Below are 15,476 nucleotides of genomic sequence, written 5' to 3' on the forward strand. Positions count from 1 at the left end.
TGGGAAAGATAAATGTCCGTGGTTTAAGCTCCCATGTCTATGATGTCTTGTTAGGGCAGCCTGCGCTGACGAACACACAGAACCTGCTCACGGGACACTGGAATTACCTTTCCATAAACTCCTGGAGGGCAAGACCATGTTCAATTCAAACACTGTCTCCAAATACCTGGCTCTGTGCCTGAGACACAGTCGATGCTCAACAAATGTTTGCTGAGATCGAGTCAAACCTTAGAGGCAAAATGGGTCCTAGTCTACATGAATGGTGCCTCCTGGAACTGTCCCTGTACCACCCATGCTGGTTGTTATAAAGGAAGAGCCCAGAGGCAAGCAGCTAATTCGTGGTAGAATCTGGGCCACAAGCCAGAACCCCACCCCCATGCCCACACCCCCTATCTGCTCCATCCACCCACCACCCCAATTCTGGAATAATACCACAGCCATGAAGTGCCTTCCATTGTTGTCTTAGTCAGCTCAGGCCACCATAATAAAATACCAGACACTAGGGGGCTTAAAAAACAGAAATCTGCTTTCTCACAGTTTTGGAGATTGGAGGTCTGAGATCGGGACACCAGCATGGTTGGTTCTGGTGAGAGCGGTCTTCCTGATTTGCAGGCAGCCACCTCCCTGCTGTGTCCTCACAAGGCGGATAGAAAAGGAGCAAACCTCCTAGGGATCTCTTCTTATGAGGGCACTGATCCCATCCTGAGGGCCCCACCCTTATGACCTCATCTAACCCTCATTACCTCTCAAAGGCCCCATCTCCAAATACCGTTACACTGGGGATTAGGGCTCAACCTCAACGTATGGATTTGTGAGAGACATAAACATGTAGCCCATAACAAGAGTGTTTTCACATTTTGTCACCCTGTTTACCTTTGATCACAGATCTGAAATGGGACAGGTATATCACCTCCTCATACCAATCCATCCCATTTTTAAATAGACGAAAAAAGATAAAGTCCAGAGAGACCACGTGGTTTGTAACTCATTCTTTCATTTAACAGAGAGTTCTTGCAGGCCTACTATGTGCCAGGCACTGCGCCAGGCTCCAGATGCATAACTAGCAATTGGCATGACCTGCATTATATGCTAAATACTAGTTTTTCTGCTGTTGCCCGGTTAAGTCTAGTTATTTCACAGTTGAGTGTTCAAAACAAAAACAATGCTGACCAGAATAGAATTTAATCTTTTTCTTTCAGAAAATTCCAGTCCATGCTAAGACACATAGGAGTGTGGAAGCACTCCTTTCCTGCTCAGGCTGGGCATTTCTGCCTCCTCTTTTGAGGCTTTTATAGTCCCCTTCCCAACACCTGTTCTTCCTTCAAAACCTCCCCTGTTGTGTTTTCACCACCTCCTTTGCCACCAGAGGTAGTAACACCCAGGTCTATGCTCCCACTTAAAGCTCTTTGGCAGACAGACCTTATCTCAGCCTAACTGGTATTGCTTTTACTTTTTTAAGTTTATTTATTTATTTTGAGAGATAGAGAGCACACAGTGGGGAGGGGGGCAGAGAGAGTGGCGGGGAGAGAATCCCAAGCAGGCTCTACACCAGCAGTGCAGAGCCCAGTGCGGGGCTCGAACTCACGAACCACGAGATTGTGACCTGAGCAGAAGTCGGACGCCTAACCGACTGAGCCATCCAGGTGCCCCCTAACTGGTATTACTTGACTGTACTGTTATTCGTGTCTTTCATGATACTCTTGTACTGGACTCCGTGACGTTTCAGAATGTGTGTCATACCTCCAGTTACCTTCTGCAGTAAGTATCTCAAGTGGCTCTTCCCCGCTGTGACTCTGACACAGGCACTGGACATTCCAGCTGACTGGACTAGAGGCTGAGGCTCAAAAAGTGGGTTTAAGGCTGCATGTGGACAATGCCAAGCCTTCCTGGCTTGATCCCAGATCTGCTCAGTAGAAGGTCTCTGAAGCGGATGATGACAAAGCCACACAACTGAATCTTCTCTTTTAAAAAGTATACAGGTTTACAGGGTGCCTGGGTAGCTCAGTCAGTTAGGTGTCTGACTTTGGCTCAGGTCATGATCTCATGGCTCGTGGGTTCGAGCCCACCTTGGGCTCTGTGCTGACAGCTCAGAGCCTGGAGCCTGCTTCAGGTTCTGTCTCCTTCTCTCTCTGCCTCACATTCTGTCTCTCTCTCTCTCTCTCTCTCTCTCTCTCTCTTAAAAATAAACATTAAAAAACAAAATAAATAAAAAACATACAGGTTTGGGTGGTGTTTTTCTTTCCTATGGCTGCTGTAACAAAGTGGGTGGCTTAGAACATCAGAAATGTATTATCCCACAATTCTGGAATCAAGAAGTCCAAAATCAAGGTGTCAGCCAGGTTGGTTCTTTCTGAGGGTTATGAGCAAACATCTGTTCCAGGCCTTTCTCCCAGTTTCTGACAGCCTTAGGTTTTCCTTGGCTTGTAGATGGCATTCTCCCTATGTCTTCATATTGTCTTCCCTCTGTATGTGTCTCCCTCTGTGTCCAAAGTTCTCCTTTCTATAAGGACGCCAGTCATATTGGATTAGAGTCATTCTAATGGCCTCACCTCAACTTGATCATCTGCAAAGACCCTACTTCCAAGTATGGTCACATTCGCAGATATCGAAGGTAAGGATTTCAATATCTTTTGCGGGGTACTGTTCAACTCATAAAAGGTGGGGAAAAGAGTAGCATGCTTACCTGGTCTCAGTCCTAGCATCCCAGAAGTACTGGGTCCCAGAGTGAATGTTCTGCTGACAAGGTGGCTTCCTCTGCTACAGCCCAAGTCCAAGCATTCTTGCAAAACCTCTGTCACTGTAGGAACGTGCCTTCCCTTTTACTTTTAAAAAATGCGCCTAATTTAATTTTGCTGTTCCTTGGAGACTTGGCCATTGCATTCATATTTCCATCCCTCCGGTCCGATTATTGCCCTGCAAATAGCAAGTGGTAAAAAATGCTGTTGCACTTGCTGGCTGTAGAGTGCAGAGCTTATAAAGTCAGACAGACCTGGATTTGAATCCAGACTCCAACATGTTCTAAGTGTGAGATTTTGGAAGCTTGCTTACGATTTTAGCTTCCATTTCCTTATTCACGGCACGGGGCAACCCCACCGTACAGGGTGGTTATAAACAAGGCGGTTACGTGTAGCCCTGAAGTTACCTCAATCAAAGACAGCGGTTATTTTTATTGGTCATAAATGAGGTAAGTGAACTGTTGAGGTAACTAGCCCAGGCACATAACAGTTGGGGTTTTGAAAAACACATTTCGAGTTTAGCAGCAAAAACACAGAGGTTCACGTGACCAGCCTGAATGCTGCCTGGAAGACACTATAGAACCCCATTTCAAATCCAAACTCCACACAGAAAGGGAAAGAGATACCATCATATACTTTTAAAACATGTGATGGTCCCCCAACCACGATTCTGATGCTCATTCTCCTTGTCCCATCCACAAGGAAAAGAACAAGGCGTCCTGCTATCTCCAAGCCAGCTTCCGGCAGCCTCTATCACGTGTGCACCCTGGTGCCACCAGAGCCCTGAGCTAAATAACCAAGCCCGTGAGGTAATAAAGGTATTGCGTGCAAATCTCAGCCCATACATTTGTGTGTTTGAAATAGCTATGTTTATAATTTACTTTCTATTTTAAGCCCCATCCTTTTGGAGTCGTCCCCACCCTCAGCCGGCATCCAAGGACCTCTGCCCTCCAGGCATTTGGCCACTTCGGTTCTTGCCAAGCCATCCATCATTCTGCTCACCATGCCCTGCAGGCAGTGGCTCTGTCATGTCCAACCAGGGACATGGTCATCTCTCTGCAAGGCTGCCTAGAACAGGGATACGTGATGCAAATGCCTACAGGAAGCAGCAAGGGGAATTCATGAGTGAAGCCGGTGAACTGCCTATTCAACACAGAAGAACATCTTCGCCTCTACCAAGAAGTGCACTAGCTCCCCTGTTTCTTTCAACGCCGTGAGCTCTCTTTATTCTATCTTTTGTTTCTCCATTTATGGAAAGAAATCTTGGGTAAAGAGGAACATCCTCTATTGTCTGGAACACAGCAGTGCAAAGCGTTATGATGAGCAACCCTTGGAGTAGGGATAAGGAAAGGACTGGTGGGGACTCTGACAACCTAGAGCGTTCATTCCTTATCTAAGGCAGGCAGCCATTTGATGCCGTGAGAGACTGAATCCAGTGTAGCCAAATGTGCCAATTACTTATGAGAAACCTGAACCTGGAATCTTATGTGAAATGGCCCAGATTGTTAATGTGAATGACTGAAATTCACGCGGCCAAAGTCAGATCTAGCCCACAGGCCTTTAGTTTGCGGCCATGGCCCACGTCCGCATCTTCTCAAGGGACAGGCCTGCCTCCCAGACAGCTTGCTGGAAAGCTCACGTGCCAGCCCTGCCCCTCCCCACCGCCCTGTTCAGGACCCTCCTGCTTCTGCTTAAGACATTTTGCCTATGGCTCGAATCTTCTCCTTGTTGGGGCTTAAGATTTTAGAAGCAAAAGCTGGAGGGTGATTTCAGCTTTCTGCTCCATCTCGTGCCTTCACCAAGACAATAAACCCAGACAGGAATTTCTGCTTGGAGGCAGGGAAGAGAAAGAGGGAAATACCAGGAGAATAAAAATATAGATTAATATCCCAAAAACATTATCTTGCCGAACAAATTTGATTTGAGGTTATCTACAAAGCAACTTCAGAATTTCTGTCCATGGATTCTAGGGAAGCACTAGGAAAATCTTTTAAGAAGGAAATCCCAATTCAGCCAATTAATCAGATTCCATTTTTCACAGTAAAATATAAGTGTCTAACACGGTGTATTCTTAATAATATATTATAATGTAACATTTATTTTTATCAGTATAGTACCTTGTTTTCCTGATTCTTCCATGGGCAATTTCTGAATTCAATAATAAGGTGTTTGAAAAAATACATAATAGGGGCGCCTGGGTGGCTCAGTTGGTTAAGCGTCCCACTTCGGCCCAGGTCATGATCTTGCCATTCCCAAGTTCGAGCCCCATGTCAGACTCTGTGCTGACAGCTCGGAGCCTGGAGCTTGCTTTGGATTCTGTGCCTCTGTCTCTGCCCCTCCCCAGCTCATGCTCACACTCTATCTCTGTCAAAAATAAACAAATTAAAAAAAGTTTTTTAATTATAAAAAAAAAACATAATACCTTGAAGGCTTATCCATTGAATTAAATTTTTTTTCAACATTTATTTATTTTTGAGAGACAGAATGCAAGTGGGGTAGGGACAGAGAGAGAGGGAGACACAGAATCCAAAACAGGCTCCAGGCCCTGAGCTGTCAGCACAGACCCTGATGTGGTGCTCAAACTCACGAGCCATGAGACCATGGCCTGAGCTGAAGTGGGACGCTCAACTGACCGAGCCACCCAGGCGCCCTCCATTGAGTTAATAGTAAACACATGATTCTAGTTAGTACTGAGCCGTCATTGGCTTAAAGGACTAACATTATTACTAAGCCATTACTGGTTTAAAAGACTAAAGCAATACAACCCTTGTTCTCTGGGAAGATGATAAATGTGGGAGCAGAAAGTTCAGACTCAAATCACCTTTGTTTCATCATTTTCTTCAGTGGTGGGAGAAGATGAGAGATGCTGGTCTCACGGTGATACTGATTTGAGTGGTCAGGAGTAGGGCAAGAATATTAGAAATACACCCGATGGAAATCCTTCACATAAACTACCTTATTACCCTCCTGACCTATATAATCAGCATGGAGCAAAGAAGAATAATTGCCCTTTGGAACTGGCATGTGTGAATTTAATGGAAAAGGTACCAGAGAAATCCAATAATCTACATTACCTGCTTCCCTCTGAATGTCTTATTAGAAATTAGAGAGGCTTGGGATGCCTGTGTGGCTCAGATGGTTGAGAGTCCAACTTTGGCTCAGGTCATGATCTTACAGTTCGTGGGTTTGAGCTCTGTATCAGGCTCTGTACTGACAGCACAGATCCTCAATCTCTCTCTCTCTCTCTGCCCTTCCCCCTTTTATACACTCTCAAAATAAATAAATGAACATTAAAAAAAAAGAAATTGGAGAAGTTCTGAGGTTACCTTTCTTCAATAAAATTCAAAACAGCTGGGGCACCTGGGTGGCTCAGTTGTTTAAATGTCCAACTTCAGCTCAGGTCATGATCTCATGGTGTGTGAGTTTGAGCCCCACATTGGGCTCTGCATTAACAGTGCTGAGCATGCTTGGGATTCTCTCTCTTTTCCTCTGTGCCCCTCTCCCACTAGCACTTTCTCCCTGTCTCACAATAAACTTAAAAAAAAAATTCAAATCATTGTTTTAAAAGAAAAGTATTAGCATCAGTAGAAATAAGTGCCATAGGTGGCAGGGAGAAACTCATAATAAGTTTTGGGACAGATAGAGCACCTATGTTGTGATTCTCTAAGATTCAACCATTTGGTATTTCCTGAATCTCTTTCTGGAGATCCTGAAGTTTTCAAATGGTATCTCTAATAAAATATGTTACATCCAAGTTGACATCGAATGATTTAATAACACTAGGCACAAAAGGTACAGCTTCTGTAGCCATGTGAATTCTTTGTAAGATGCTTGCTGCAATCCCAGCTTTGAGTAAGTAAACTTTGTACTTGTGGAAACTGCATTTATTCAGCCTTGACATTAGGTAAGTAAGTAAATTATTTCATTGCCAAAGGGATCTCTAGTCTAGGCTGGAGTAAGTGAATGTGTTTTCCCCATGGCTATATTCCCAGAGAATTTTTGCAGGGACAGAATTTGGCTGATATCAATTGTAGAGAGAGGTGGGGGAGGCCATTTAGTACCTAAATTAGGGTTGCACACCCATGTGGTTGGCAGAAGAAGGTGAGAACTCTTTGGAAGATGGCCTGACTGGTTTTAATGTGACAAAAGCTTTCACAATTAAACAAATATTTATTGAACACCTACAACTGCAAAGCTTTGAGTCCTTTGGGAAATTAAAAAAAATGGGTAAGTAGGAGTGCCTGGCTGGCTCAGTCGGGTGAATGTGCAACTCTTGATCTTGGGGTTGTGGGTTCAAGCCCCATGTTGGGTGTAGAGATTACTTAAAAATAAAATCTTAAAAAAAAAAAAAATGGATACATAAAGTCTCTGTCCCCACAGAGATTTCAGTCTACCCAACAAATCAACCGTGAACCCTAAGAACTGTAATAAAAGGCAGAAGGCGGCAGCAGGGGGGAGGCCCAGAGGAGGCACGAGTGAAGAGCTGGTTCAGGAAGCTTCCGTGAAGGAAGGGGCTGTCCTGGGAGGCTGCAGGAAGGCTGAGCAGGATTCTCACCCACAAAGGCTGGGTGAAGGGCATTCTGAGCAGACAAAACGGTGGACAGCAGCTGGGCAGGAAGCTGCAGGCCATATTTGGAAAACTATAAATAGCCCCTTTGAATGAAAAACAGAGAGCCCTGAAGTTAGAGGGCAGGCAGAAGTACGAGGTAAGGTCCGAACAATAGGTAGTGGGCAGATTAAGGCCTTTGCTGGTGTGTGCCCCAAATCTTCCGAAGTTCTTGACACTCAGCTTGGTGCTTGACAATGTCATCAAAGACAAACATGACCTCTTGACAACCACAAGCCAAGAGGAGCCTGATCTCAAACAGCTAGCTCTACTGCTCTGGGCAGTGTGGGTCTCTCGGACTGCCTATCTCTGACTCCATTTTAGCGACCCAGCTGTAACTCACAAGTGGAAGGATGCCAGGAAGAGTGATGGGGACAGAAACAAATGTAACCAATAACCGGCTGCTACCCCTTTTACAGTCTTGCACCTCCACGCAGATTCCAAGCAGCTCTCTTGGTGTGTTCAGGGAGCATACCTAAAATACTGGAGCAGGGCCATATGTTTATGTAAGGAAGGAAAAGCTGTCCCCCAAACCAAGATATTTAACAAAGAAATAACCAAACTAAGAAGTTCTCAGCCTGTTGGGGAACAGATCATCCACAAAAGGCAACTGTAAATTTAAATTTTCATGACATTCATATAATAGGTTAACATTCTCCAGATGAAAATTTCCCCCTTTTCATGTCTTCCTTTTTTTTTCCTGTCCGAATTTCAATTAGTCTCAACCTAATAAAGGCTTTTTATAGCCAACCAGAAACACTTGCAGTAATCAGATGCTTTAAAAAAAAAAAAAAATATATATATATATATAAATATAAATATATATATATAATGCTACTACATTGTAAGCATTCAGGGGATCCTTCATAAACACAGTAAAACCCCATGATGCACTCATCGAAAATACAATTTTAGATATAGTGCAGAATTGGCAACTGGCTCCCATTCCCTGCCTAGCCTTGGTTTGAGAACAGGACAGGAAGAAGAGTCAGGGGTGGGGCTAAAGTTCTATGCTAGGGGTCTTGGAGTAGAGGCCAAAGTCATGAAGGTGAAGAAAAGGCATGTAAACTTGTTTTAGTAAAAGAGACGGGTGAAGAGTGAGTCTCTGGTCCTCAGTATTCTAGGTAAATCTCCGAATCTGACCAACTAACGGGGACATTTCTGGAATTACTGATGCTGTCCTGCTGCTTCTGGACTCAGAATTGTCCCCAACAATATTTAAATTGGAGACAACCACCACCACCAGGTGGCACCAAATCACAGCTTTGTCTGGCCAAATTTAGATATGGCAGCTTGGACTCCCAGAATTCCTCACCTGCTGGCTCCACACTGGCCATTTTGCTGTTAACCTTACAAAAAAACTGATCCTACAATTTCACATTGCCAAATTCTTTGGATCTCACTTACCAATTACAGTAGGGTTTTACTGAATTAATTTATGATAACCAATAATTGAGGCAAGTATTCTCTTAGTAGACTAAAGACCAAAGGAGACTAAATTAGACATTGTGCTTATTGTTTTATACACATTAGCTAATTTAATCCCCTCAGCAACCTATTAGGTATATGTTGAATAATATGAAACTACCACTTTTATAGGCCAAAAATTGTTGACTATGGACATCTTCACATAGCTCAATCTGAAAGTTATTTTTAAACTATTCCTCGGGTGCTGAGTTCTGTATATACCTCATAGCTTGAGCTTATTAAGTAAATTATTCAAAATTTCAATGTTTATTTATGTCTGCTTGATCTATCAATTTCTGAAAGATGTGGTTAAAATCTTTTAACTATAACTTGATTTATCCATGGAAATTTTTCCTCCTGGAAAAAATTTTAAGTTGTTTCTTTGTATATTTTGAGGTTGTATTGTTAGGTGCATACATGTTTTTTATGATTATAGCTTGTTGCTCTATTCCTTTAATCAGCATACACCATCTTTCTTTGTCCCTTATGTTTTTTTGCCCTATATTCTATATTGTCACATATTAAGAATCTTCCCCTTTTTTCTTTTAGTTTGTAATTTTTTCCATCTTCTATTTTCAAACTTTCTGTGTCTTTTAAGTTTCTCTTTTAGACAACTTATTAATGGGTCTTGCTTTTTAACCCAATCTGAGTCTGTTTTTTAATTGGTCAATTTAATTTTTTAAACTTTAATTCCAGTTGTAGTTAACATGCAGTGTTTTGTCAATTTAATTAATGTGTATTTATTATAATTCATTCCAAAATAACACTTATTTCTACCCTTTTATTCTATATTTTTCATTTACTGCACATTTTTATACTTCTTTTCCTCTTTCTCTATATTTTTTTAAACCAAGGTATAAATACCTCAATATTATTAACTTCAGGTGTACAACATAATGATTAGATATTTATGGTGGCACCTGGCTGGCTCAGTCAGTCAGCAGAGTATGCAATTCTTGCTCTCGGGGCCATTAGTTTGAGTCCCACATTGGAGGGAGAGATTACTTAAAAAAAAAGTGATTAGATATTTGTGTATACAGTTGATCCTTGAACAATGCTGGGGTTAGGAGCACTACCGACCATAATTGAAATTCCATGTATAACTTTTGACTCCCCCAAAACTTAACTATTAATAGCCTACTGTTGACTGGAAGTTGTACTGAGAACATAAACAATTGATTAACACATATTTTATACATGTATTATATACTATATTTTTACAATAAGGTAACATAGAAAAAGGGAAAAATCATAATGAAAATACATTTGCAGTATTGTATTTATGGGAAAAAATCTGCATATAAGTAGAGCCACACAGTTCAAATCTGTGTTGTTCAAGGGTCAACTGTATTGTGAGATGATACCCACGATAAGTTTAGTTAACATCCATCACCACACATAGCTATCAAGTTTTTTTTTCTTGTGATGAGAACTTTTAAGATTTATTCTTTTAGCAATTTTCAAATATGTAATAGTTTTATTCACCATAGTTACCATGCTGTACATTACATCCCCATGACATTTTTGTTTTATAACTGGAGGTCTGTATCTTTTGACCCTCTTCATCCGTCCTCCAAACCCCACCCCCACCAGCAGCCAGAAATCTAGTCTCTGTATCTAAGATCAGTTTTTGTTGTTGTTGTTAAGATTCCACATAGTGAGATCATATGGTATTTGTTTTTCTTCGTGGATTTTTATTTTTCTGGCTTAAACGTTGAGCATTTATGATCTGCCGGGAATCTCTCTTACTTCAAAGCTCATGTTCTGTCTGTTGTACCACAGCAAGAATTAGCTATCAATGGAATCTTAAAAGTTGTCATCTACCCCACTGGATCCAAAACTGGTGTATGTGAGGATTACTTGGAAGCTTTTGAGAAATGTTATTCCTGGACCTCACCTTCAGAGATTCTGGCTCAGTACGTCTGGGTAAAGCCCTGACACTAACACGAGCCCCAGATTTTGATGCAGGTGGTTCACATACCACACTGTGGGAATACTGTTACTATCTAACCCCATAACCTTCCAAATGACAAGGTTTATGCTTGTCTTTGAACTTTAATTACTGCTTTTTAAAAATGATTGTTTGTTTATTTTGAAAGAGAGAGAGAGAGAGAGACACAGAATGCGAGTAGGGGAGGGGCAGAGAGAGAGGGAGACACAGAATCCAGAGCAAGGCTCCAGGCTCTGACTGTCAGCACAGACAGTTGTTTCCTGTTTCCAGACATTATTTTCCTTTACTGAGCATTTATGAGTGTAGTGATAGAGCCCGATGTGAGGCTCGAACCCATGAGTGTGAGATCATGACCTAAGTCAAAGTCTGATGCTCAACCGACTGAGCCACCCAAGCGCCCCTTTGATTACTTTTCAAAGACACACCATAGGGAAAAAAAAAAACAAAGATACATGCCTGGGTGGGTTCTAATCATCTCCATCTAGACCCTTTTTACCTTATATTGTCTTATATGCCTAATAAGTCTCTAAATCTACTGTTTCTTTTGTAAGTTTTTATATAAATTCCAGTTAGTTAACATACAGTGTAATGTTAGTTTCAGCGGTACAAGATAGTGATTCAGCACTTCCATACATCAACCAGTGCTCATCACAAGTGTGCTCCTTAATCCCCATTACCCATTTAACCATGACCCCAATTTCTTCCCCTCTGGTAACCATTAGTTTGTTCTCTTGTATAATAAAGAGTCTGTTTCTTAATTTGTCTTTTTTTCCTTTGCTTGTTTGTTTCTTAAATTCCACGAGTAAAATCATATAGGATTTGTCCTTCTTTGACTTATTTTGCTTAGCATAATACTCTCTAGCTGCATCTGTGTTACTGCAAATGGCAAGATTTCATTCCTTTTTATGGCTGAATAGTATTCCTTTGTGCGTGCGCGTGTGTGTACCACATCTTCTTTCAAAGATGGACACATGGCTGTTTCCATAATTTGGCTATTGTAGATAATGCTACTATAAACATAAGTGTGCGTGTATCCTTTTGAACTAGTATTTTGTATTCTTTGGGTAAATACCCAGTAGTGGGATTCCTGGATTGTAGGGTAGTTCTATTTTTAACTTTTTGAGGAATCTCCATACTCTTTTCCAGAGTGGCTGCACCACTTTGCATTCCCAACAACGTAGGAGGGTTCCCCTTTCTCCATATACTTGCCAATACCTGTTGTTTCCTGTGTTGATTTTAGCCATTCTGACAGGTGTGAGGTGTTATTTTATTGTAGTTTTGATTTGCATTTCCCTGATAAGTGATGTTGAACATCTTTTCATGTGTCGGTTGGCCGTCTGTATGTTTTCTTTGTCTAGAACTACTTTCATAATCTATATTCTTCTAATTAGAATTTGCAGTCCACTGCTCCTTTACCATCACTCTATTTTACTTGCTTGTGTCATCATTATAAAAACATTATTTTCCTTTACTGAGCACTTATGAGTGTAGTGATAGGGCATTTGGGCACTCAGCAGCCATTTTACTAGTAAGCATGACTATCCTCATTTATATAAGAAAGCTAGAAGAAACCTGGGGAATTTGCCTGATACCACATTTAATGGAGAAGCTAGTATTTGAACACAGATGTGTCTATTCTATTTTTTATATCCCACTGCCTTCAAAGAGAATGTGATCCCAAGAAGCCCACCTTATCATGGGGAAGAAACAAATAATCTCACTCTCTGGCCATCTTTGTATCTAAGACAGTGCTTTACACATAGTAACACTTAGTAAATGTCCATGAAAAGAAAGCATAAATGTATCTTGGTTTCTTACTTCTTTTTCTGTTTGATTTCCAAGTCAGGAGACTCGCAGTCTGGTAAAACAAAAAAGAAGCAAAGAGGACTGTTTGGGAAAACACAAATTCGGAGACAAAACAGAAAGAAGAGAACAGCTACCATTACAGGTCATCAAAGTGATGGGTCCCCTTATGTGAAGGATGTCCATTACAAGCTAGGGTTACTTTCATTTTGCACTCTTTATTTTTCTGATTAATTCAATAAAAATTTGAAGCAATTCAAAAAATGTAAAATGTAATATTAGTACTATTTTCTACTTCCTGTGCTCAGTTTTAAAAGGCTGATGTTAAACATAATAGAACAAGCAACTATATGTAATTGTAGAAATTATTGCTGGGAATTTGCATATGAAACACACACCTTTTACTGCCTCTAGTTGGCATTGTTAACTAGGTTATAAATAGCACAGCTGACACACTGCAAACAGAAAGCGCTTTTTGATGGGCACTTGCTATGAATGGAAGAAGTGTTCAAACACAATGTTTAAGTTGGAAAGCTTTCATTAGAACTAGCCGAGGGGGAAAATGGTTTATTTCCTAATCATAGCCTTGCTTAAGAATCCAATCATATAGAAAGACTTATGGTAAACCTTTCTAAAAACAGATATTTATGCTACTATTTGGGTAAATAAGTGATACATCCAGTCTATAAACATATTTTAATAGTGTTGATGGGCACTTTTAAGAAAATTGAGCCGCTCCCTTTGGATTAAATAGTCTTAGTGTGTATATACGGTGAGGCAAAGGAAGTAAAAAGACTAAGATACAAAATTGGAGAGTCCATTTGTATTTATTTACACCGCTAGGGCACTTGGCTGAAATCATTTACTGGAACTTGAAATTTTAACTATGGAGACGGAACAGAAAGATGCCATTCATTTTGACTGACCATAAAAATGACAATTAATAGGGCAGTATTTTTGCTGATGTTTTATAATGCGTAAGGGCAAAAATTCAACAAAGTTACTATGAGGGCTGCTTCAATCATCACAAGATGTAGGTACAGAAACTAGTGATGACTTTTGCAAGTGACAAAGCTAACATTTGCAGACATCATTCTATTTTTATGGACTGTGATCCTTTGGTTTTCAGAAGTTTTTTTTTTTTTTGTTTTGCTTTGTTATGGCTGTAAAGCAACTATGACACCGAATTTTGATGCTGAACTACTCATCCAGATGACAGGAGAGGTGAGGGGGCTAGGGACAAAATTTTCTTCCTACACATTTGTTTTTAGGCATCTATATTTGCCTTAGTGCCTTGATACCATGGTGATAGCTTAGCAACAGTAGATACAAAGTAATCTGTCAGGCCAGCTTCTGATCATAAAAAGTTGGCAGGTAGAGTACTGGGGAAAAAAACCATAAATGTTTAGGTGTTTAACAGTTTAATCAAAAAGAGATTTGCTTTCACTACTACCTGCTCTTGTCTAGCTTTTCATTATATATAGGAAGAGATGAGAATCTAAAAAAAAAAAATCCCAAACAAACCCCTGTGTTACAACTGAAAAGACAAAATTTAAACCTTTTCTTTTTTTTTATTTAAACCTTTCTTAAATAGGGAACAAAAAACCCCACATTTTAACCTTTTTTAAAAAGGAACTAATGATGACAAAAGTACATGAAAAGTGTTTTGCAAAGACATTTCAAAAGGATTTTTTTTCTTTTTTAATATTTTTAAGGTTTATTTTTGAGAGAGACAGAGTGTGAGTGGGGGAGGGGCAGAGAGAGAGGGAGACACAGAATCGGAAGCAGGATCCAGACTCTGAGCTGTCACCACAGAGCCCGACATGGGGCTCCAACTCATGAACCTGAGATCATGACTTGAGCTGAAGTTGGATGCTTAACCGACTGAGCCACCCAGGCACCCTCAAAAGAATTTTTTATACTAACAGCCATTCAATTTCTGTCGATGGCCATTAGAAGAACAAAGTTACATAAAATATAAAGATCTTTGTACCAGCAAACTTGGATGACCCAATAGATACTGCCATTTTTAAAGCCAACACACCACACGATGCCTTTCATTATCTTTACTATGATAATTTATATGTAAAGCAAAGAAATTAAAATCATCTGAAAGAAAGAATGCAAAACTTGGAAATGAGTAAATATAAAATCACCTTGATTTTCAGAGCTATTGATTTTTTTGTAAGTTTATTTATTTTGAGATGGGGAAGGGGCAGAAAGAGAGGGAGAGAATCCCAAGCAGGCTCCATGCTGTCAGCATAAAGCCCGACGTGGGGCTTGAACTCAGGAACTGTGAGATCATGACCTGAGCGAAATCAAGAGTCAGACGCTTAACTGACTGAGCCACCTAGGCGCCCCAGGGTTATTGATTTTATTTCAAATACCCGCAAATGGTAAAATATAAGCAAATAGTTGTTAGCTGGTTGAACAGAGATGGCAAATAGACTTCAATTTGTGTGCTGGCTCTGATATATTAATAGTGGCTGCTTCGTGAGCTGTGTTAAGGAGGATTCTGAGGAGTCTGAGGTGGGAGGGAGAGGAATTAGAGGGTAAAAGACTTACTAAGTGGAATGTGGTGTGTGGAAAAGAAGGAGGGTGAGCACAAAGCACTCAATACAAACTTTAAATTTAAGCCTTACACTTTCTTTCCTTTATTTATATATTTATGTATTTATTTTTTAAAGATTTTATTTTATAAGTAATCTCTATACCCAACGTGAGGCTCAAATTCACAACCCTGAGATCAAGAATCACCTGCTCTACCGGCTGAGTGAGCCATACACCCCTATTTATTTATGTGTTTAAAGTAAGTTCTATGCTCAACATGAGGCTTGAGCTCACAACCCTGAGATCAAGAGTTACATATTCTACCAACTGAGCCAGTAGGTGCCCCAAGTCTTACATTTTATAC

General features: G+C 40.6%; 1 protein-coding gene across 1 annotated transcript in view; it reads right to left on the reverse strand.

Moving 5' to 3' along the window:
- Positions 1 to 2,180: 2,180 nt before the first annotated feature.
- PDSS2 (decaprenyl diphosphate synthase subunit 2) overlaps positions 2,181 to 15,476 on the reverse strand; it is a 287,564-nt gene continuing 274,268 nt past the window's right edge. The window contains exon 8 of the mRNA XM_086707531.1: positions 2,181 to 2,913. Coding sequence (XP_086563657.1) covers positions 2,881 to 2,913 — 33 coding nt within the window. The 3' untranslated portion in view covers positions 2,181 to 2,880. The remainder of the gene's footprint in view (positions 2,914 to 15,476) is intronic.

Source organism: Puma concolor, chromosome B2 (genome assembly GCF_028749965.1).
Source record: "Puma concolor isolate L17-30 chromosome B2, mPumCon1.1.hap2, whole genome shotgun sequence".
Taxonomy (NCBI): Eukaryota; Metazoa; Chordata; class Mammalia; order Carnivora; family Felidae; genus Puma; species Puma concolor.